General features: G+C 44.1%; 1 protein-coding gene across 1 annotated transcript in view; it reads right to left on the bottom strand.

Annotated features, from left to right (window-relative positions):
- Positions 1-24,956, bottom strand: part of sdccag8 (SHH signaling and ciliogenesis regulator sdccag8) — a 48,717-nt gene that overhangs the window by 2,416 nt on the left and 21,345 nt on the right. Inside the window, exons 14-17 of the mRNA XM_084141858.1 lie at positions 13,922-14,049; positions 11,839-11,947; positions 8,244-8,375; positions 260-386 (exon numbers count right to left, since the gene is read on the bottom strand). Coding sequence (XP_083997984.1) covers positions 260-386; positions 8,244-8,375; positions 11,839-11,947; positions 13,922-14,049 — 496 coding nt within the window. The remainder of the gene's footprint in view (positions 1-259; positions 387-8,243; positions 8,376-11,838; positions 11,948-13,921; positions 14,050-24,956) is intronic.

Here is a 24,956-nt window from a genome sequence, read left to right on the forward strand (position 1 = left end):
CTGGCTACCAGCTGTTGTGGCGCTTGTGTGCCTTCTCTTCTTCTCACTCGCTCTTACTCTCTCTCTCTCTCTCTCTCTCTCTCTCTCCCCCTCTCTCTCTCGCTCTTTCTCCCTCTCTCTGGGTGATAGTGTGGCCTAGTCTCTGTGGTTCGGGTGCAAGGGTGAGCAAAGGGCCTACTTTACCCCCCAAATTCTCTACAGTGCTGTACCCAGCACCATATATAGAGATGAACAGTAAATCCAGTGGTTTTGACTGTACCTGTATGCGTAGGTTCTGCATCTCCTCAGTGAGGAGGTGGCGCTCCTGCATCAACAGGTTCTGTTTGGCAAGCAGCTCCATCACCTGCTGGGCACTGGACTGACTGTGCTGGTCCAACTGCTGCAGTCTAAAGGATACACACAAACACAGTGAACACACACAACACAATAGTCAATACAACGCCTTGTATAATGTACAATTCAACACTATCTTTTCCGACACGTATGACGAACAAGATTAATATGATAGATTGATAAAAAGCATAGAGCTGAGGAACAGATGCAGTTATAAGAAGAATCTCTTAAAATATCCCGGTAAATGGAGGATTCATATTGCTTCTCACCCACAAAAAGGATTGCAAATATATTTGATGATATTTGTCAGAGGTATACAATGTATAGTTCTAAAACTATGGGGCGAGAAAATGCCAAATACCCCTCAAAAGAAGAGGCCACCCTCTTCCCAGTGTGTCCCAATACAAAGAGTCCATTCAGCTGAGGCTGTGGAGGCCCTCAAAGTCCAACAAACACTCATCAGATCAGGCCAACTAAACATGGCCCCTCCCCCATAACACAGAGCTAACTCACACGCAAGGAATGCATAACATTAGCATAAGTGCCCCGCTATACACAGGATAGGCTATCCGTATAGTAGTGGGAATGGGATGGCTATAGCTTATTCTTTGACTGTCCATGGGCTATAGCTATAGTCATCCACCATCATGGGTCCTTGGATCAGATGAGATCCAGGCCAGGTCCCAGTGTCCTAGATCCCACAGGAGGGCACGTCGCCAGGGCCATAGTGGAGCTGAGGGGCCCGGGTGCCCAGGGAGGGGATGTACTCCTTGAGCACAGTAGGCGCCATGCGAGGGGAGGCCTCTAGCTGTTGCTGAAGGGGGGAGACAGATGCCCCTCTCCTTCTGGCTGGGGCAGTGCCGTCTGTGCAGTGGGAAGGAAGGCAGAGTAGACTGCCCCCGCTTCCCCCCCCGTGAGAGCTGGAGCACACGGGCCCTCCTTGGCCCTCCCCGTCCCCGGCTGCACTGGCCAGCTTGTCCCGGGCTCAGGCCCTGCTGCGCTGGAGGCTGGAGCTGCTGCCTCCCCCTCGCCTGGCCTCCAGAGCCTGGCAACGAGCTGTCAGATCTGGGGATGCAGCCTGCGTCAGCCGGCCCCCGCCCCCACACGGACACACAGCAGGGAGGACACCACCACGTTAGACACCCAGCTCCGGAGCCCTGCAGAGCCAGGATGGAAACACTCCACAGGACCGACGTGGGGGAGGAGAATGACTTTTCAGAGGTTTTCAAGAGGTTTGACGCAGTGAGATGTCTAGATGGTCAACTTTGAAAACGGGTACATTTTGTAACGAGAATCTCTTTTGTATGATGCATCTTGCTGCCATTTGAGTCGTGATGACGAGGGCATCAAATGGACATAATAACATTCTTATTATGGATGACATTTTATGTTTTTGCATATCATTCCCATGAGTGCTGAACATGTAACGCTGGACTGTACTGTACTGTACTGAAAATCTACTATAGGAGTGTGAGAGGGACATTTTGAAATGCCACAAGACAAGCCGGTTAATGGGAGCAGCTAATAAATTGAACATAATTCTTGTAGAGCCTTGGTATTATTTTAGAGTGGTAAAAAAAAAAACATTTGCCTTGAATATTATAAATGATAAATGTTGTTAAATTTTCTAGATGAATTTGAATTTCCTTCAGGTGATATTAAAGGTCACGACCCTGTTATAACAGCACTCTTATGAAAGGCCAAGCTGCAACAGCAGTCAAGAGTGGCAGCCAAGATGTATTTTAAGATGTCAGTGCAAATGCCATGCGTATTAAACCACTAAAGCGGGTTGTGTAATACTGTAACTAATGCTTTCACCCAACACTCAACACCTTACCTCGCTACTTCGGAAAGCATGGTGTTTCAATCTGACATATTAGCCTATTAATTACACAATCTTCCTGACCTTAATCCAGCTCCAAAACCACCTTTGTCTTCACCCCAACCCAGCCGCCTCAACCCCAACCCAGGGCACTGAGGAGGGGAGGTGAAAGGGGGGGTTAAAGCTCAAACTGAAGAAAAAGGGGAAGGCGAACTCCTCCTCCTCCTCCTCCGAAGAAGCAATCACAATGGGGGTCTGATTAAATTAGGGGCCCATCCAGCAGCCAAAGTAGCAAATCCAATAACTGCCCTACATTTACTGGCACACAACTTAATTAGGTTTTTAATACAGCTTAGCGCTGGGCTCTCCCCCTGTCCAGGCTGGCTGGCTGGATGACTGGCTGGCCGGATGACTGGCTGGCCAGTGCCCACTGCTGCCTGTGCTCTGCCCGCTGCTGGTTGGGTGGAGGGGCGGGTGGATGGATGGCAGAGATGGCCGAGCTCAGGCCTCCCCGCTGACCTGGTGAAAGGACACCATCTGCTGGCTCCCAGGCTAACTGAAGACAGGACGGCTGCACTGAGACACACACACACTGAGACACATACACACACATACTCCCTCAAAGCAATGGCAAATTATCAATCTGTCTTTTTTGAAAATTTCAAACCAAACTGATTTGCCAAATGCACCTTGATTTACAAGCACCTTCCAATGTGTACACTTCCATCCATCCAGCCAGGCAAAATCTGATTATCGCTCTTATGGACACTTAATTACACACACACACACACACACCAACCTCTGCAACAGACCTGCCGTCGCCCACAGCTTGTGCCTAAGTTCCCAGGTGATGATGTTTGTTTGTTTACAGGATGGAGGCTAGCGGAGGTAAACAGGGGAGCCTCTACAGGTTTGTATAACAAAGTGTGGAGCAGCACTGCTGTGTGGCCTCCAGCGATGTTCCAGGGAGGAACCTAGTGTCTGTGTCTCTGTGTGTACTGGGGAACCTGCAGACGGCACACCGGCTCAGCTCGAGGAGCTGGGAGCGTACGGTAAGCCCAGTCTCCCAGGCTGAGCCTGGCCCTGCTGTGGCCTGGGGATGTGTGGCTGGCTCTAGTTACACTGGGAGGTTCTAGTCTACTCTGTTCTTTACCCAGCTCTAGTCTACCTCCTGCCTGGCACAACCCAATGTCACCTGAGAAGGATGGTTTTTCAGCTGTGTATTGGCTCAGCTTGTCCAACAGTTTGGAAAGCACACACAGGTCCAGGCATTTACAAACTGGTTTAATAAACAGTGGGGGTTTTGCCTAAGGCCGGTTTGGACAGTATTAATAAGATCACCACTCTTTCCCATATCAGAGGAGTGTCCTGGAAATAAATGATATCCTGGAAACTTCTTTGGATCTGAATGCTAGTACAGGAGATGCTTACTATAGTATAACATTAGGACTGTCCGACCAACTCAAGTTAAACCAATAGACTAGAACTTTGGGAGGATGGAAGTCTGAATTTGGCATCACTTTGCAGTAACATATGGGTCATTATACCGTCACAGGAAAAAAACATTATCTCCTTAGCAAGAGTCTGACCCATATTCAATCTGCCATTATGCAATATTCATTTGAATGGGAGTAGATGGGCCACCACTAACAACCCAGCCCAGATTGGGGATCATGGGGGCTGGAGGGCAGAGGAGAGGGGGTGAAGAATGCAGGCAGACTGCCTTGGCTTGCCTGGTTAAAACCATACCGCCAGGGGCAGCACGGCTACAGCTGCTCAGCACTCCACCTCACCCCCCTTAAAAAAACCTTACCCACCCCAGCTCAGCCCGACTCACCCTGCCTAAGCCTAAACCTGGCACGGCATGGCATGGCATGAGGTGGGGTGTATGCCTGGAGGCCATGATGAATATCATACCCCCAACCTGTTAGGAATAGACTGGCCCGTTGTTGATCATGGTACCCTTTATTAGTTTGATTTAATATCTTTAATCCATGTAATTGTAGCCATGATTAATAGCTTAAGTAGACAAAAGAAACAAAAAGTGGAGACCCAGAAAAGTGGATTTGGTCACACAGTCCTGGTCTCCAATAGAACACAAGCTAAACACAGCATCCATAGTATTACTAAAACATTAAACCTTTTTTAGATACTCCCAATAAAAACATACTGTGTCTGGTGGTAAAAATGAGCCCAATTTACCACAATAATGTAACGACAAACTCTGTTACACAAAACAAAACTCAAAAATAACAAACTAAACCTATGAAAGTCATAGCTCTAAAACGGTGGAAAAGTGTAAAGAAAAAAGAGCTAATGTTGCTGTTTTAGTTTGTTTTGTGGACGGTGTGATGCTGAGAGTCTGTTGATGTGATGCTCTGGTTAGTAACACAGCACTCCAGCTTGCATGCCTCTGGGAAGTGGCCCGGCGTACAGCATCGGAGCTGTAAAGCCACCGTTTGACAATGCTATTTCAGCAGGCCACCCAGCCTCAGCCCCCGGCTACACAGGCCAGCTGGGTGAGACAGAGAGGCAGAGCGAGGGATGAAGGGAGAGAGGGAGCATCAGTGCCACCCAGAGGCCAGAGGGAGAACAAGAAGCCCATACAGAAGAGTAAAAGGAACTCAGGCTGGAAGACTGTCCTGATATAGCCTCTGATATACTGATTCCATTTCTATGCAATGGATGTCGTTCAAATTTTCACAAACGTGATCATTGTATGATTATTTTGATTAGCGAAAAACATTAAGGATGAAATAAAAAGCACTAACGAGGGCTACACAGTCTAAAACTGTCTTGCTGTACTGTACCCCCCCCCCCCATTCTGCTCACAGATGAGTAAATGACTGAAATGGAGGTTAATTAAGTATAATAACCACTCCTCTAGGATCACAATAGTTAAATCACCATATTGCCCCCCCCTCGCTTCTTTCTCTCTCACTCACACGCAACCCCTTCTGCATCTTCCTTGCCTCTGCCAACTTCATTTGCAAATGAAAAGTTTGAGGAGCGTCTTCTTGTTTTTGGGGGGATGGCAGCACAGTCTGTGTTGGGGGGGGAGAAGATGGGGTGGGAGGAGGGGGAGGAGAAGAGGAGGAAGGGGGTGGGTAGCAGAGCACCAGATGAAGCAGCCCTCGCCCGGGGGCCTTCGGTCTCTCCCGGCAGCGGCAAGGCTGTTCCCGGACCGCCGTCGACCATTTGTTCTATTATCCAATCTCCTGGAGCCTTTTGCCCAACAACTGCCTGCACCTCTCCCACACATGGCCCTCCATCCCTCTCTCTTCTACTCCAGACATGCACACCACCTTTCTTTATGGGGCCATATGGCTGACAGAAGCCTGTAGATTTAGCGGCACATCTGCGTATACATTACTGCTCTCCTTAAAGGGCTGTGATGCAAGACGCCAGTGTGTGTTTGTCAGAGAGTTGGTGATAATTGCTGAAGGAGCATGCTGGCAGCTGCAGGGGGGTGAAGGGACGGTGTGGCACTTGGTGCAGACAGGCAGAAGTGCGGTTGAAACAACAACTGAAGCGACGGGGCAGCGCAGTGGTGTACACACAAAATGTTAGTGTATTGGGTGTACAACCTAAACCCTAAACAACTTTTCACTTCACTTATGTAGCTTGGTTTCTTAAAGAGAATTTCTATACAAATGTCAATGTATTGATGAATCTGTTTAGAGTTTGATAGATTACAGAATTAGCTTGAATGTATTGCACACTGCACAGCTGAGAAAACGGTGTCAGTAGGACTGGAGTGTGCTTGATTAGGCTACAGTTCTAACTCCCGTACTTAATTGCATTCCTGTTGAGGAAGGAAAAATCTGCCTGCTGCTGAATCTCTTCGATCATTCAACTAATTATTGCTTTCTATAGTCACTCAAGCATTAGGAACAGAATAGATGACAATACTGAAACAATTAAATGTCATTATATTATTTACCCAATTACTTCATTACAAAGATGCTCACCAGGAACTTGTTTTTCTCTCATGAAAGAATAATTTCCCATAAATAGTTCACAAATGGGCAATTATCTGATAACTGACTCCATACTGTGTATACCTATCCAATTCAATAATATATTCATTGCATATAATCCAATTCAATTTGATTCAATCTATTGATTGAATAATTTGATTAATCTTCATGGACTACACATCACACGACTGCTTCAGAAACACATTTTCCTTGTGCAATTTATAAGAAAAATCCACTGTCAGTCATGGAAATAATTTAAGTATAGCCTACAATACAAGTCTTACACTGAAATATTGCTTTATATGAGAGTCCTTGGGTCATAAGATACACTAATTTAGGAAAATTACATCTGGAATACTAATTAAATCAATCTCTGTGAATAGATAATACCTACTCTACTCAAATAAAATGTTTTAGTTTTTGTTAAATGCTCTTAACCCTTTATCACAACAGTGCTTTAATTAGTTAGACTATTCAATTCTTGATGAATCACTCTGATTTGATTATTATATAATTTTCACCATAATTAAAAACAGAGCCTCAAATTACAGATCAAATATCAAACCACAATGCAACATGTTAGTTCCTGATACATTCTCTGAACAAAATGTTGTTAAAGCCAGATAACTAGGCTGTTTCAAATCATCAAATTGTGTTCCTTATAATATATATAATTTTGTATGCTTTGTTTCTCGTCTATCTCTCCCCAATCTCTGGGCAAAAAAACACAGAAATACTATAATAAATAAATAAATGCAGGAGCAAAAACATTGTGTGCTAAAACCCCTGTGTAGCTTGGCATTCTCTCCCCAAATGTAAAAATAAATCAAGCTGATTTTCCAAATGTTTCATACACGCCATGCTGTTGCAGCACTTCACAGCACAGATTGCGCTCAATGTAGAATATGTGAGGACGGCAGAGCCTTGGTTATTTGCATGTTGGGTGAACCCATTTGCACCTGCTTGTTAACACGTACACCTTAACCCCGTGTGCCAGGGCAGCATACCCGCTGTGCCACCTATACCCAGAGCACTGAACACACAGGGGAATCACCCTTAGCATAGTGCTGCTGGGATTAGTGAGGAGGGGAACTTGGCAAAACACCAGAATCTTCCAGAATCTCTAACTAAATGCCTCGCGTCATAATGGTTCTCATAATCATACGCAGCCACATTTCCACTTCTTTAACAACAGAGATCTTGTTTTACATTTGAGGTAGGTACATTAAACCAGGCTCCAGATTTCTCTAGATCCTTTCAATGCAATCACAACAGAGAACTGCCATCACTGTAAATAAGCACCTATATGTCTTCACAGTAAAAATTGAGCTTGCCTTGAACGTTCAATTACAGTTCTTAAAACAAGTAATTCACAAACAAATAACTGATAGTATATCTCAATTGGTAAGAATGTTTTTACAATTTTCAATTTCTCCACACCTATAGCAAACAGACCTCTATTCTCCCAGTGTGTCTCCACAACGTGAACAACCTCACAGACCGGACAGCTGCGATTCTCTCTCAACTTCCTTTTTTACCTATTGTTTTTCTTCCTGGCACTTTTTTGACAGTGGGTGTTAAACAATATGTAGTGTTACGTTGGGAGCAGGGGGCGGGCGGGCGGGCGGGGGGGATACAGGCTCCCAGAAGAAGCCTCAGTGGAGCGCCGAAGCGCGCCGGTGACGCCCACACACCCTCGCCCACGTGGCACTGCCAGGCTGTGTGCCAAGCGGCCCTGGGCTCGGCGTATCGTATGCTCTGTATACCCTCCTGACTCAGATGGGAAGAGGCCCCCGCAACACAACAGTCTTTAAAAAGACTACTGTACCCCAGGTACTGTGCTACTGTACTGGCCACTAGTACATACACTGTACTGTAACTCTACCGACTGGTTACTGTTAGTCTTCATCCTCTCCTTTCAACATGTCCTCTAATCGCTACAGTACTTCAACATGAGAAGGATTGATCCTAGATCCTAGGAAATCTATTCGCACTTCATGGCTTAGCAATATCCTTCCATAATCCTTATCAGCTATCCGTGTGCTTGTGTAGACCATGGTGTGTGTGTGTGTGTGTGTGTGTTCATGTGTGTGTGTGCGAGTCAATACCTGTTCTTCATGCGCTGGTGCATCCTCCCATGTTGTACACACTGCTCCTCCATCTCTGTACAGCGAGCTCTCAGCTTCCCAACACTCTCCTCAAGATTATCCTTCTCCAGGGATAGCTGCTCCACCTCACTCCTGACAACCACACATACAAATGTATTTTTATTTTTATGGCATTGAGTGTTCAGCTATCAGTCTCACCAGACGGTGCACCCTTCTTCAATAGCCCTTGAAGTATGTTTGCTCCTGTTTGGTGGGTGTGGCCTAATCAATATGAAATAGCAAAACTTGTGCAACACACCATACGGTAATAGCCCTTTTGGCCACCATAATCACACCGTTCTTCAACTGGTTGTTTAGTGCAGTATGTACACCTATGTGAGAATGTTGTTCATTGACTACAGCGCAGCGTTCAACACCATAGTGCCCTCCAAGCTCATCACTAAGCTCAGGACCCTGGGACTGAACACCTCCCTCTGCAACTGGATCCTGGACTTCCTGACAGGCTGTCCCCAGCTGGTGAGGGTAGTCAACAACACATCCGCCACGCTGACCCTCAACACGGGGGCCCCTCAAGGGTGTGTGCTTAGTCCCCTCCTGTATTCCCTGGTCACCCATGACTGTGTGGCCACTCCAACACCATCATTAAGGTTGCTGACGACGCGACGGTGGTAGGCCTGATCACTGACGACGATGAGACAGCCTATAGGGAGGAGGTCAGTGACCTGGCAGTGTGGTGCCAGGACAACAACCTTTCCCTTAACGTCAGCAAGACAAAGGAGCTGATGGTGGACTACAGGAAACAGAGGGCCAAGCACACCCCCATCCACATCAACAGGGCTGTAGTGGAGCGGGTCTAGAGCTTCCAGTTCCTCGGTGTCCACATCACTAAGGAATTAACATGGTCCACACACACCAACAAAGTCGGGAAAAAGGCACGACAATTCCTCTTCCACCTCAGGAGGCTGAAAAGATTTGGCATGGGCCCTCAGATCCTCAAAAAGTTATACAGCTGCACCATTGAGAGCATCTTGAATTGGCATGCAAAATTCCAGGAACGTTCAATAAATTCCCTGGTTTTCCAGAAATCCTGGTTGGTGGATACCGGATTTCCTGCTTATTCCCTCCTGATTCCAGGAATCCTCCAACTGGGACTTTGGGAAAATTTGGGAATTTATTGAAACTTCCCAGAAATGTGCAATCTTGACTGACTGCATCTTGACTGGCTACATCACCGCTTGGTATGGCAAGTGCTTGGCATCCAACTGCAAGGCGCTACAGAGGGTGGTGAGTACGGCCCAGTACATCATTGGGGCCAAGCTCCCTGCCATCCAGGACTTCTATACCAGGTGGTGTGAGAGGAAGGCCCTAAAAATTGTCAAAGACTGCAGCCACCCAAGCCATAGACTGTTCTCTCTGCTACCGCACGGCAAGCGGTACCAGTGCACCAAGTCTGGAACCAACAGGACCCTGAACAGCTTCTACCCTCAAGCCATAAGACTGCTAAATAGTTAACCAAATAGCTACCCGGACTATCTTTATTGACCCCCTCTTTGCACCAACTCTTGACTCATCACATACGCTGCTGCTACTGTTTATTATCTATCCTGTTGCCCAGACTCGGTACTGGTAGCCCGTGTATATAGCCAAGTTATCGTTACTCATTGTGTATCTATTCCTTGTGTTATCTTTCTATAATTTTTCTATTTTTCTCTCTGCATTGTAGGGAAGGGGGCCGTAAGTAAGCATTTCACTGTTAGTCTACAACTGTTGTTTACGAAGCATGTGACAAATAACATTTGATTTGGTTGTACTGAACGCACACCAAGTGTATAAACTGTTTTACCACCCTTTTTTGCAGTTTATAATGCTTCCAAAAGGTGAAGAGCCAGGTTGTTGAAACCTGAAGGATTCTCTCAACAACTACAACAACAACAGTGCTCCAACTCTGCCAAGTCTATCACATTAGTGATAGCGATCGCTCATTTCTCCAACTGTGTGATCCGAGAGAAGGCTGCTGCCATTGCTATGAATGACATTTAGCCACAACCAGTTGGTTGTTCTTTGAAAGATAAGAGCCATTGACACACTGCATTCCAAGTAAGAAATGAGAGGAGAGAATGGGAGGAGCTGTAGAGTTAACGGACATCTATGTACAGCAGTGGTTCTCAACCCTGGTTTTGTTTTTGCCCTGGCACTACACACCTAATTCAAATCATCAAGCTTGATGATGAGTTGATCATTAGAATCAGCTGTGTAGTACTAGGGCAAAAACCTAAATGTGCACCCCTTTGGGTCCCCAGGACCAGGATTGAGAACCACTGATGTACAGCACTGTGGCAATCGAGACTTCCAGATTAGGAGCTCCATCCTTTACTCAGGTTGAGTTCTACTCATCCCATATTTCCAGGAGCCCAAATTGGCCAGCAGGCTATTGGCCTCCCCTCTTCCTCTTCTTCTCTCTTGCTCTCAACAGGCTGCACTGGGCTGTGGAGGAGGAGGAGGAGAAGGCCTTTGCCTTGTTTACTGTTGGGTGTAGTGGTGCAGAAGAACGCAGTGCATTCATCTGGCTAGCAGGCCGGCAGCGCTTTAGCTGGCACATTGAGCATGAGGCATCGGGAGCTGAAACAGCCTGCAGACACACAACAAAAGGCCACCACAGTGCAACACTGAATGAGGGCTACGCAGCGGATGTAGTGGTTTTACAATTGTGCGTGTGTGTATGTGTGTTTAGGAGAGAGAGAGAGAGAGAAAGAGAGAGGGCATATAAACGTTGGTTTACAAGCTGTTGTCCTCTGTGTTAGCGTTACTGAGTATGTATTTGTATGGGTGGATTTTCTTATAAGATGAGAGTGTCGTCCTGTCCTGTCCAGTATATGGGGGTTGGTAGGACCTAGGCAGGTTTGGCGGTCTGGCTGTGGCAGATTGGGGGCTGTGATGTGACTAATGTGCTTTACACTGTTTTAACAGCTGACTGGCCCAGAGGCCTGAGGTGACAAACGTGTGTGTGTGTGTGTGTGTGTGTGTGTGTGTGGACAGGCTGGCGTGGCCCACTGCATAATGACAGCAGCTCTGATACAGCACAGTGTCGTGACAACATTGCAAAGGAACAGTGCCACGGAGAACAGATTTCACAATCTGGAGGTATGCTGTATGGTTCTTCTCATCCAATGTCATATTTGACATTATGGTCAAAAACAACAACAAAAAACAGGTCAAGGACTTTCGCCGGCAACGCAATTCCAGGTTCCATCAGGCACTGAAGTCAGGCAGTGAAAATATGTCATGCTTAGATATATTTATTTATCATGACCGCATTAAAAAAGTCTGACAGACTGACATAAATAATATTAAATAAGTGATAAACGTGTGTGTGAAGAGGACTGGCCACTCCTCAGAGCCTGGTTTCTCTCTAGGTTTCTTGCCTTTCTAAGTTTTTCCTAGCCACTGTGCTCTGCATCTGCATTGCTTGCTCTTGGGGTTTTAGGCTGGGTATCTGTAAAGCACTCTGTGACAACTGCTGATGACAACTTGTCCTGATTGATTGATTAATAAATGTCCAGTAAATAAGTGTTAATGTCCAGTGTGGGTGTGTTACCTGCTGGTCTCTGTCAGCATCTCCAGCTTGGCCCCCAGACTGAGACATTCCTCCTTCAGTTTCCCTATCAGGGCATTCTGGGAGCTGAGGAGGGACTCCAGCTCACCCACTGCAAGGGAACATGGGATAGCGGGTTCAGTGACCACAGTCATGATAAATACTGTGCATTCACTCAACATCAAATATCTCGCATCCTGGACAGGTACAGGAAAAAGATGGTGAATTACATACAGTATGTTTATTTGTGCCTGTAGTATCTTTCTGCAGATTCACCATGCATTTAAGTTGTTCAAAGAAAGGATTGTATTGTAAATAGAGTTGTTTGAAGCTCTTTCCGTTTGCTAGGTTTTTAACCTTGTTGCCATGTAAAATAAATAAAATAATGAAATGTTTTGTTGTCACATACACCACACACAGTAGGTGCAGTGAAATGTGTTGTTTTACAGTGCCCATAGACTGACTCGCGACTCTTTTGGAACGATCCAACACTCGACTTTGATCAGTCTTTGAAATGTTGTGCAGCGGTATCATCACCAACATATGTCTTTTTAAAACAATGCCCCAAGTTTGGAATGGTGTCCATTCCACCTGCTCTACCATTCTGTCACAATAGAACTCATGAAGGACTCCAGTCTTTTGAAAAGCACCTCAGATTTATAAAAGAGCCTTTCAACTGTTTACTATTCTGTGAAATAGCAGCCGAGTGGATATGCAGATGACACTTCCAGGCTTAGATCTCAAGTGCTTCATGCAGGAGAGCTTACCTGGCATTCACAGGGAAATCGGTAGAACTAGACTTTTACATTGTACATTCTGGCTGAGTAAGGGTAGTTTACAGTAAAATGTTCTAATTGCTGCAGTGCTGAGACACGCTAGTCAGATTCCTTTAATTCAGAGGAAGTGAAAGAAGCTGCTATTCAGACAAGAGGTTGGATTCCACTGGTCAAGTTTATTACCACTAAACTGGGACTTAAGGGATGATGCTCAGGGGTGAAATGAACTGTGACTGTACACAAAGTAGGGAGCAATTACTAACTATACACAGCTAATCTAGTCAAGAAAACAAAGTTGGTTTCATGTTTTCTCTAAAAGGATTTAGTCATGGTGGCTTATGGACGTAGTCTGCCAGTGTACAGAGGAAAATACTCCAGAAAGCTCCGTGTTAGCCATTTGGACCTAAATAGACAAAGCACACAGCATGGACACACAAAGCAAATACAGATATTTGGGACGTGGTGTGATTATTATATATATTTTTTTTTACATGGTGCAAAATGAAACTTTACCCAAAAATAGTTGGGTCGCAGGCTGGGAGCAGTAAAAAAAAACTTGCCCAAAAGAATCGTAATTAGCTAACAGGCTTTGAAAGCGGCTGGGCATGCGTAGGCCACAGAGACAAACAAGATACAAAGACAAACAAACTGGGAGTAAAAACAAACAGCAGAGAGAGAGAGAGAGAAAAAAACGATATCGTCTAGAGGCTATTCTGTCTACAACTACTAAAAACCAAACTGTTTAGAAAGGGAGGGAGGGGGAGGGAGGGAGGGGGGTGGTTGGGAGAGAGAGAAAACTAATTAGCTGGTGAGAGTGGCCATTATACGCTTTAGAGAAGGAAGTGGTCTGTGGTATTAAAGGACTAATTCCATAGGCCCAGAGAGCTTCCTGCTGAGCTTCTGATGCCATCTCTCTTTAGACAACATGTGTGCCGCCGAGCTGCGCCAAAAAGAAGCCCTTTGTTTTCCCGAGGCTTTGTTCTGGCAATCAGCATGCTTCAAGTTTCTCAAAACACAGGTAAGTAAACTCACTGGATCCAGATGGTTCAACAGATGTGAGAGCAGCACTCCGAAATCTACAGACAGTGGGCCCAGAACGCGGCCCATTTTTCCCCTTTCTAAACGCTAACTAATATGTAATGGCCAATCTCTGGAGTGCCAAGCATCTGCTCCCTTCGGCCAGCCAAAGGTTACAGGTGTTCCTGATACCGTCCCTCACAGTGTGGCATGGGCCGGGGTGTGGATGGGGGCATGGAAGGTGGAGAAAGGTGGGGGTGTTTTTTTGGCAGGCGGTGCCACCGGACACCCACCGCTCTGCTCGTGCTGCGCCTCCATTTGCTGGAGCCTCTGTGTCAGCTCCTGCTCGCGCTGCTGTGCCGCGAAGGTCAGAGCATCCATGTCCTCGCCCCGGCAGCGCTCCGCACTCTCCTTCTCCTGCCTGAGAGAGAGAGAGACGGGGGGAGGATAGAAAGAGAGAGAAGAGAGATAGACAGAGAGACGGGGGGAAGTAAAAAGAGAGAGAAGAGAGATAGACAGAGAGACGGAGGGAGAATAGAAAGAGAGAGAAGAGAGATAGACAGAGAGACGGGGGGAAGTAAAAAGAGAGCTCATGAGGGGTGGAAGGGTAACAGTGTCACGCCCCAGACAATAGGCCCCTGGGTGTTGAGGCAGCTGTCCACAACACAATGCAACAGAACACAGTGTACACTGTAGGGGTGAGATGTACTGTGATGGACTGATGGCAAACAATAACGCTGTATCCTGTGTTTCCCCTATATTCACATAGCAGCGGCGGGACCTTTAGCCCCGCCACTCCCAAAAATATGATTTAAAATAATTAATTTATATACACACTACCAGTCAAAAGTTTGGACACACCTACTCATTCAAAGGTTTTTATTTTTTACATTGTAGAATAATAGTAAAGACATCAAAACTATGAAATAACACATATGGAATCATGTAGTAACCAAAAGTGTTAAACAAATCAAAATATATTTTCTATTCTTCAAAGTAGCCACCCTTTGCCTTGATGACAGCTTTGCACACGCTTGGCATTCTCACAACCAGCTTCATGAGGTAGTCACCTGGAATGCATTTCAATTAATAGGTGTGACTTCTTAAAAGTTAACTTGTGGAATTTATTTCCTTCTTAATGCGTTTCAGCCAATCAGTTGTGTTGTGACAAGGTAGGGGTGATATACAGAAGATAGCCCTATTTGGTAAAAGACCAAGTACATATTATGGCAAGAACAGCTCAAATAAGCAAAGAGAAACGACAGTCCATCATTACTTTATGACATGAAGGTCAGTCAATATGGAACATTTCAAGAACTTTGAAAGTTTCTTCAAGTGCAGTCGCAAAAACCAACAAGTGCTATGATGAAACTGGCTCTCATGAGGACCACCACAGGAATGGAAGACCCAGAGTTACCTCTGCTGCAGAGGATAAGTTCATTAGAGTTACCAGCCTCAGAAATTGCAGCCCAAATAAATGCTTCACAGAGTTCAAGTAACAGACACATCTCAACATCAACTGTTCAGAGGAGACTGTGTGAATCAGGCCTTCATGGTCTAGCTGCTGCAAATAAACCACTACTAAAGGCCACCAATAAGAAGAAAAGACTTGCTTGGGCCAAGAAACACGAGCAATGGACATTAGACTGGTGGAAATTTGTCCTTTGGTCTGGAGTACAAATTTGAGATTTTTGGTTCCAACCGCCGTGTCTTTGTGAGACATATGTGTGGTTCCCACCTTAAAGCATGGAGGAGGTGGTGTTATGGTGTGGAGGTGCTTTGCTGGTGACACTGTCTGTGATTTATTTAGAATTCAATACACACACATATAAACACACATATACACATTATATATATATATATATATATATATATATATATATATATATACACATTATATATATATATATATATATATATATATATATATATATATATATATATATATATATATATATATATATATACACACATACACACACACACACACACACAAATACATACACACATATACACACACACACACAAATACATACACACACACACACACACACACACACACACACACACACACACACATATATACACACGCATACATATGTATGTATGTACAGTGGGGGGAAAAAGTATTTAGTCAGCCACCAATTGTGCATGTTCTCCCACTTAAAAAGATGAGAGAGGCCTGTAATTGTCATCATAGGTACACGTCAACTATGACAGACAAAATGAGAAAAAAAATTCCAGAAAATCACATTGTAGGATTTTTAATGAATTTATTTGCAAATTATGGTGGAAAATAAGTATTTGGTCAATAACAAAAGTTTCTCAATACTTTGTTATATACCCTTTGTTGGCAATGACACAGGTCAAACATTTTCTGTAAGTCTTCACAAGGTTTTCACACACTGTTGCTGGTATTTTGGCCCATTCCTCCATGCAGATCTCCTCTAGAGCAGTGATGTTTTGGGGCTGTCGCTGGGAAACACGGACTTTCAACTCCCTCCAAAGATTTTCTATGGGGTTGAGATCTGGAGACTGGCTAGGCCACTCCAGGACCTTGAAATGCTTCTTACGTAGCCACTCCTTCGTTGCCCGGGCGGTGTGTTTGGGATCATTGTCATGCTGAAAGACCCAGCCACGTTTCATCTTCAATGCCCTTGCTGATGGAAGGAGGTTTTCACTCAAAATCTCACGATACATGGCCCCATTCATTCTTTCCTTTACACGGATCAGTCGTCCTGGTCCCTTTGCAGAAAAACAGCCCCAAAGCATGATGTTTCCACCCCCATGCTTCACAGTAGGTATGGTGTTCTTTGGATGCAACTCAGCATTCTTTGTCCTCCAAACACGACGAGTTGAGTTTTTACCAAAAAGTTCTATTTTGGTTTCATATGACCATATGACATTCTCCCAATCCTCTTCTGGATCATCCAAATGCACTCTAGCAAACTTCAGACGGGCCTGGACATGTACTGGCTTAAGCAGGGAGACACGTCTGGCACTGCAGGATTTGAGTCCCTGGCGGCGTAGTGTGTTACTGATGGTAGGCTTTGTTACTTTGGTCCCAGCTCTCTGCAGGTCATTCACTAGGTCCCCCCGTGTGGTTCTGGGATTTTTGCTCACCGTTCTTGTGATCATTTTGACCCCACGGGGTGAGATCTTGCGTGGAGCCCCAGATCGAGGGAGATTATCAGTGGTCTTCTATGTCTTCCATTTCCTAATAATTGCTCCCACAGTTGATTTCTTCAAACCAAGCTGCTTACCTATTGCAGATTCAGTCTTCCCAGCCTGGTGCAGGTCTACAATTTTGTTTCTGGTGTCCTTTGACAGCTATTTGGTCTTGGCCATAGTGGAGTTTGGAGTGTGACTGTTTGAGGTTGTGGACAGGTGTCTTTTATACTGATAACAAGTTCAAACAGGTGCCATTAATACAGGTAACGAGTGGAGGACAGAGGAGCCGCTTAAAGAAGAAGTTACAGGTCTGTGAGAGCCAGAAATCTTGCTTGTTTGTAGGTGACCAAATACTTATTTTCCACCATAATTTGCAAATTAATTCATTTAAAATCCTACAAGGTAAATTACTGGATTTTTTTTTCTCAATTTGTCTGTCATAGTTGACGTGTACCTATGACGAAAATTACAGGCCTCTCTCATCTTTTTAAGTGGGAGAACATGCACAATTGTTGGCTGACTAAATACTTTTTTTCCCCACTGTGTGTGTATATATATATATATATATATATATATATATATATATATATATATATATATATATATATATATATATATATATATATATATATATATATATATATATATATATATATATATACACATATACACATATACACGCATACATTTCCTGCCCAGACACGCTTTTAAAGGGATAGTGCAAGATTTTTTCTAGTCACATGAACTCATCATGGATTCAATTTTTATGTCTCTGCATGCAGTTTGAAGGAAGTTGCTAACTAGCGTCAGCACAATGACTGGAAGTCTAGGGGAACAGCTAGACTTCCAGCTTGCTAGCAGTTCCCATAGACTTCCAGTCATTGTCCTAACGCTGGTTAGCAATGGCTCGCAAAACTACTTTAAACTTCCTTCAAACTGCACACAGAGACATGAAAATGGTATCCATGAGTTCATCTGACTCTTGAATTATCCCTTTAAAAAGGTGCAATCTGCAGTTGCTACATCAATTTTTGGACTTGTGAATGAATGACACAGTATGTATCCATTGATTCTTGAAGAATATAATTTATAAATGCCACATGAGCTTAGTTCAACTGTCGTACCCCATCAGAACCCAAAATAAGCTTGTTTTACTCCAATGTTTGTAAACAAAGTAAATGTGAACCTCATCATGTCCCTACAGTGAAGTGGCGCACATCAGTTGTATTTCAGATGGTGTCAACATAATTTAAGTTTTATGCATTTTGGATTACAATGTATTTTTAAAAAGGAACCAGAAGTGACCTTCTCACAGTCGTTCTACAAAAACAAATCTCCCGGGTGGCATGCGCCCAGACCCCTGAAGCAAAGAGCCCCCACTACCTTTGCCACCGCTGCTGAAAAATAAATCCTATGGGAATCCCTGTATCTATCTCTGTAAAGCATCTCTTACAAGGTCCCAGTTGCTGTTGATCAAACTAGAAGACGCAAAGAACACAAAGCGAAGTACACACAATGACAATACAGTTATGAAAATTGTGATCAAACTACTGCACCACTAATTTTGCCCATAGAATACAATGTCATGTTGTGCTTTTTACCCCCATCGAAAATGAGATCTTGTATCAAGACCGTTATCTTCAAATTTCTAACAAAATAAACAAAAACAAATAATCACAATCAAATCAATCTATAGCAAATCCAACATGAACAAAACAACATCAATATGAAATCTAACGACAACGGCAACCAAAAAATCTCACAAAAGTTTAAAAGTGTTAATTAAGGCAGAGAACGAAAGAAAGAGACCAAACTTTTCTCCCACACTGGGTTTTGGAACAGGGCTCCAAAGTGACCGTCTCTCCAGGCCTGCTGTCGTCTGGAGTGTGAACGCAGGGGGGCGGGGTGTTGGGTGGTGGTGGTGCGCCTGCCTGGGAGACCAGGAGAGAGAGCGGCCACCCGCCCGGCCCCCTGCGGTGCTTGAACAGCGGCCTAAAACACCATCCATCCCCACACCAGCGCCCAGCGTGGGCTTGCAGAGCCCTCACAGCCAGCCATTTGTTACTGTTTGTTTCCAGGGGGGCCCCAGCCTCCCAGCCTCGCACCGGTGGTGTTTATCCACCAATTAGCATGAGACAGCCGGCCAGAAAGTTTCAGAGAGGACTGGAGGATGATGACGACTGACGAGAGTTGGAAATTTTGAGCCAGAAGGCCAAGATGAGACATGGTCAGAAGAGAGCGATAGTGTGGAAGTTCGATTTGTTCTTTTTGAAGCTCTAGTGAAGACTGCCCTAAACCTTATTTCAATTTCTATAGTACATTATGATAGTAAATGATGATATATCATAAGCAGTGCTTTAATATCGGAGATGCACTTAAGCACTTAACATGTAGCCTAGGCCTGGGCGGTAGGTAAAGTAGCGGTTAGAGCGTTGGGCCAGTAACCGAAAAGTTGATAGTTCGAATCCCCGAGCCCACAAGATGAAAAAATATGGCGATGATCCCTTGAGCAAGGCACTTAACCCTAATTGCTCCAGGGTCGCCATTGATAATGGCTGACTCTGGCCGTGACCCCACTCTCCGAGGGTATCTGAGGGGGAGGGGATATGCAAGAAACACATTTCCAATTCACCCCATGCGTTTAATAAACACTTGTACATGTGTGAAATAGGACAAATATAAGCACCCACCAAATCATTATTAATAAATATCCTTTGGTATCTTTTGTTTTTAAATATGTGATTTCATCTTTATATATTATTCGCTGCAAAAATGAATTGCCTCATTGAGGACATTAACATTTTCTGAACCTGATTTAGGATGACTTGAGACCCATTATATCAGTATTTCACCCCTAGATAGAAGTGTTAGGGTTTTTCTGCCACCGAAAGCAACCGTCTAGAACTCCCCTAACAGAGATTTCTCACTGCTCCATATCTCTCAGTCCAGGGGTCACTTTGTTTGCTCACTGGCTGTAATGATGTGACTGAGCGAGGCCTAATGGTCAGTGAGTCAGGGCAGGGTCGACCAGCCTGATAGGGGGAACTATACTATCCCGTCCCAGCACCAGGCTCCGTGGCTAGGTCCTGGGTTCCAGAGCACTGAGTGAGGGCCCAGGGCTGCCTAAGTGGGTACTAGTCAAGCTGTTGCCCATTTGATTTGGAATACCACAGCCCATTCGAGCGCAGAGTTTGCAGCACCCCGCGGTGCTCCGTGATCCACAGCCAGGAATGACCAAATGCTACGTTTCCTAAAATGAGCGCAAATTGGAGTCAGCCGCTTGGCAACACCAGCTCCTGTTTAGTGTGATAATGTGTCAACCTCTTTCTCTTTCAAGACTAACTTTGTGAACATGTTTGTCAACTTAGATAACATCAACTTCTACACTTTTACAGTGAACAACTCAACTGAAAATCATGGTATAGTACATGTACAGTACCAGTCAAAAGTTTGGACACACCTACTCATTCAAGGGTTTTTCTTTATTTTTACTATTTTCTACATTGTAGAATAATAGTGAAGACATCAAAACTATGAAATAACACATATGGAATCATGTAGTAACCAAAAAAAGTGTTCAACAAATCAAAATATATTTTAGATTTTAGATTCTTCAAAGTAGCCACCCTTTGCCTTGACGACAGCTTTGCACACTCTTGGCATTCTCTCAACCAGCTTCATGAGGAATGCTTTTCCAACAGCCTTGAAGGAGTTCCCACATATGCGGCGCACTTGTTGGCTGCTTTTCCCTCACTCTGCCGTCCGACTCATCCCAAACCATCTCAATTGGGTTAAGGTCGGGTGATTATGGAGGCCAGGTCAACTGATGCAGCAGTCCATCACTCTCCTTGGTCAAATAGCCCTTACACAGCCTGGAGGTGTGTTTTGGGTCATTGTCCTGTTGAAAAACAAATTATACTCCCACTAAACGCAAACCAGATGGGATGTCGTATCGCTGCAGAATGCTGTGGTAGCCATGCTGGTTAAGTGTGCCTTGAATTCTAAATAAATCAGACAGGGTCACCAGCAAAGCACCCCCACACCATCACACCTCCTCCTCCATGCTTCACGGTGGGAACTACACATGCAGAGATCATCCGTTCACCTACTCTGTGTCTCACAAAGACACGGCGGTTGGAACCACAAAATCTCCAATTTGGACTCATCAGACAAAAAGGATAGATTTCCACCAGTCTAATATCCATTGCTCATGTTTCTTGGCCCAAGCAAGTCTCTTCTTATTATTGGTGTCATTTAGTAGTGGTTTCTTTGCAGCAATTAGACCATGAAGGCCTGATTCACACAGTCTCCTCTGTACAGTTGATGTTGAGATGTGTCTGTTACTTGAACTCTGTGAAGCATTTATTTGGGCTGCAATTTCTGAGGCTGGCAACTCTAATGAACTTATCCTCTGCAGCAGAGGTAACTCTGGGTCTTTCTTTCCTGTGCCGGTGCTCATGAGAGCCAGTTTCATCATAGCACTTGATGGTTTTTACGACTGCACTTGAAGAAACTTTCAAAGTTCTTGGAATTTTCCGGATTGACTGACCATGTCTTAAAGTAACGATGGACTGTCGTTTCGCTTTGCTTATTTGAGCTGTTCTTGCCATAATATGGACTTGGTCTTTTACCAAATAGGGCTATCTTCTGTATACCAACCCTACCTTGTCACAACACAACTGGTTGGCTCAAACACATTAAGAAGGAAATCAATTCCACAAATTAACTTTTAACAAGGCACACCTGTTAATTGAAATGCATTCCCGGTGACTACGTCATGAAGCTGGTTGAGAGAATGCCAAGAGCGTGCAAAGCTGTCATCAAGGCAAAGGGTGCCTACTTTGAAGAATCTCAAATATAAAATATATTTTTATTAGGGCTGTCAAAAATAGCGCGTTAACGACGTTAATTAGTTGTTTGCTGTTAATTACGTCAATTTTTTTAACGCATTTCACGCATGCGCAGTGTGACAAATTATTCAGGTCAGGAAAGTGGTTGGGAGCTAGAGGCGAGATGGAGCAAGGTGAGCAAAGTGGGCCTATTGACGGATTCAAATATAAAAAGAATGATGATGGTACAGTTAACAAGTACAAGGTTATTTGCAAGATTTGTAAGAAGGAGTTTCAATTTCACCGGAGCTGTTCAAGCTTGAAGTACCATGTCAACGCCAAACATGCGTTTGCTGGGCCGTCAGATTCAGCAAGTGGTTTGCGCCAGACCACGCTGAATGTTTGCAGGCAATTAACAAAATCAACCTCAGATAATTTGACCAACACAATAGCAAAATGGATTGCAAAGGATTGTAGACCCATTAGCATTGTAGAAGACTCAGGTTTCCTTGATGTTTTGCAAGTGGCGTCTCAAGACTCATTCTATAAGCCACCGTCAAGAGCCACAGCCAAAGACAAATATTATGGTGTGTAGTATGTTTCAGCTTGATTTAAAACACCATTATTTGGCTGTGTTAATAAATAGACATAATATGAAAATTATGTATCTGTGTCCTGTTATTTATCTTTTGGTATGCATTTCAGAAAAAAAATGGTTAGGATTCAGGTGTAATTGCAAATAGCGATTAATCATGATTAATCCACTGAAAATTCTGATTAATTTGATTAACATTTTTAATCATTTGACAGCCCTAATTTTTATTTGTTTAACACTTTTTTGGTTACTACATGATTCCATATGAGTTATTTCATAGTTCTTATGTCTTCACTATTATTCTACAATGTAGAATAATAGTAAAAATAAAGAAAAACCCTGGAATGAGTAGGTGTGTCCAAACATTTGCCTGGTACTGTATGTGGAACTAGGATTTATTTGAATATGAGGAATACAAGCAGTCTTCAATAAGCACAGTAGGCCTGATGTTCCTACCCACCCCAAAACGGAACAAATTAACAATGTGTGATAATAGTAGCTATCTTGCAGTGCACTGTGGACAACAGACAGCATGTTCCCAAGCAAATTCACTCATTCAATGACTTACCCAACTCTGAAAACTGTAAATACTCATCACAACAATACTCTATTGCAATTACATTGTACCTGGCAAATGTATATTGTACCAGTTGACATTCACTATTCTCATTCATGCATTTATATTGATGCCAAATGATCTCTACAAAGATATCCTGATGCTAAGAATAACAGTAGAAAGAGAGCAAATTAATGCTGATTTAGTGTGGCACTGCCAACTGGGGGTATTTGTGTTACTGCCAACTGGGGGTATTTGTGGCATATTGTGCGCTTGCAAGGGATGTGGTCTAATGACACCGTGTACCCAGCTCAGGGAAGAATAAAGTACAGTATCCACACACAAACACACTTTAAAGTACACCTTGTATGTTTTAACACATTTATTCAGCCGCTGGTGTGTCAACTGCACTCCATTCACCCATATCCTTCAATCTAACACATCTCCCCCTCACTCTCCGAGATAGAGAAATATCAAAAGCAACCCTTTCTAGCCTGGCTATCACTTACACAGCACAGCACAGTTTGCTCTGTGCATTATCTCTCTCTCCTCCACTCCTCTCCGTCCTGGGGGCTCTTATCTCTGCTCCTATCCCTTTTTCTCTCATTCCCCTCCCTCACTCCCCCCTTCCCCTGCTCTCCCTCCCACCCTTTTTCCTTTAACTAAACTGGCTCTGGCTCCCTCCATCTGGTCCCTCTTCCTTCAGCAGCCCTGCACCTGTTCACACCTCCTCTCCTGTTGGACCGCATTGAACATTTCCTCCGCTGCCAGGGCTATTCTGGCACCCGCAACCTCTCTGTCATTCAATCCATCTGTCAGAAGTGAACTTTGTTTACCGCCAGCTTCTGCTTTTCTTCTTCAAGGAGCGGCAAAGCCCCCTCAAGGTCACGGGCAGAGCGAAATGCAGTCGCCACCAATTTAACAAATACTCCCCTGATTCAGGACAGCTACACACACCCCCATACTCACAACCCACGGATGTAGAGTGCACATTCTTTTGCAGAAACATATTTCACTCCTCTGCAAATGTAAAACTAGTTTTCTTCTCACGGTTGTAAAGTTGTATGTTTGAGATACAGACTTCTGGGTGGTACCATTAGTCTGTGTGGTTAACGGGGCTGAGCTAGAGCGGTGTTTGTGAGACAAGGGCGGATCCCGAAGGGTCCCGGGGCGCTATGACGCTCACAAGAGTCGTTAGAAGGTAAGAGGTTCTTCTACATAGAAGAAGGAAATCCCAGGACATAGTGTTTATAATACTGTAATATGCTCACATACAGTGCCTTCGTAAAGAATTCACACCCCTTGACTTTTTCCACATTTTGTGTTACAGCCTGAATTTAAAATGGATTAAATTGCCTACACACAATACCCCATAATGTCAAAGTGGAATTATGTTTTTCAACATTTTTCAAATTAATGAAAAATGTTAAGGTGACATGTCTTGAGTCAATAAGTATTCAACACCTTTGTTATGGCAAGTCTAAATAAGTTCAGGAGTAAAAATGTGCTTAACAAGTCACATAATAAAGTTGTATGGACTCACTCTGTGTGCAGTAATAGTGTTTAACATGACTGTTTTAATGACTACCTCATCTCTGTACCCCACACATACAATGATCTGTAAGGCCCCTCAGTCGAGCAGTGAATTTCAAACACAGATTCAACCAAAGACCAGGGAGGTTTTCCAATGCCTTGCAAAGAAGGGCACCTATTGGTAGATTGGTAAAAATAAGAAAAAGCAGACATTGTTTAAACCTTTGAGCATGGTGAAGTTATTAATGCCACTTTGGATGGTGTATCAATACACCCAGTCACTACAAAGATACAGGGGTCCTTCCTAACTCGGTTGCCGGAGAGGAAGGAAACCGCTTAGGGATTTCTGCATGAAGCCAATTGTGACTTTAAAACAGTTACAGAGTTTAATGGCTGTGATAGGAGAAAACTGAGGATGGTTCAACAACATTGTAGTTACTCCACAATACTAACCTAACTGACAGAGGGAAAATAAGGAAGCCTGTATGCAACAAGGCACTAAAGTAGTACTGCAAAGTAAATACAAAAAGTGTTATGTTTGGGGCAAATCCAACACAACACATTACTGAGTACCACTCTCCATATTTTCAAGCATAATTGTGGCTGCATCAGGTTATGGGTATGCTTGTAATCGTTAAGGACTG

The sequence above is a fragment of the Coregonus lavaretus genome (assembly GCF_964263955.1).
Source record: "Coregonus lavaretus genome assembly, chromosome: 25".
Lineage (NCBI taxonomy): Eukaryota > Metazoa > Chordata > Actinopteri > Salmoniformes > Salmonidae > Coregonus > Coregonus lavaretus.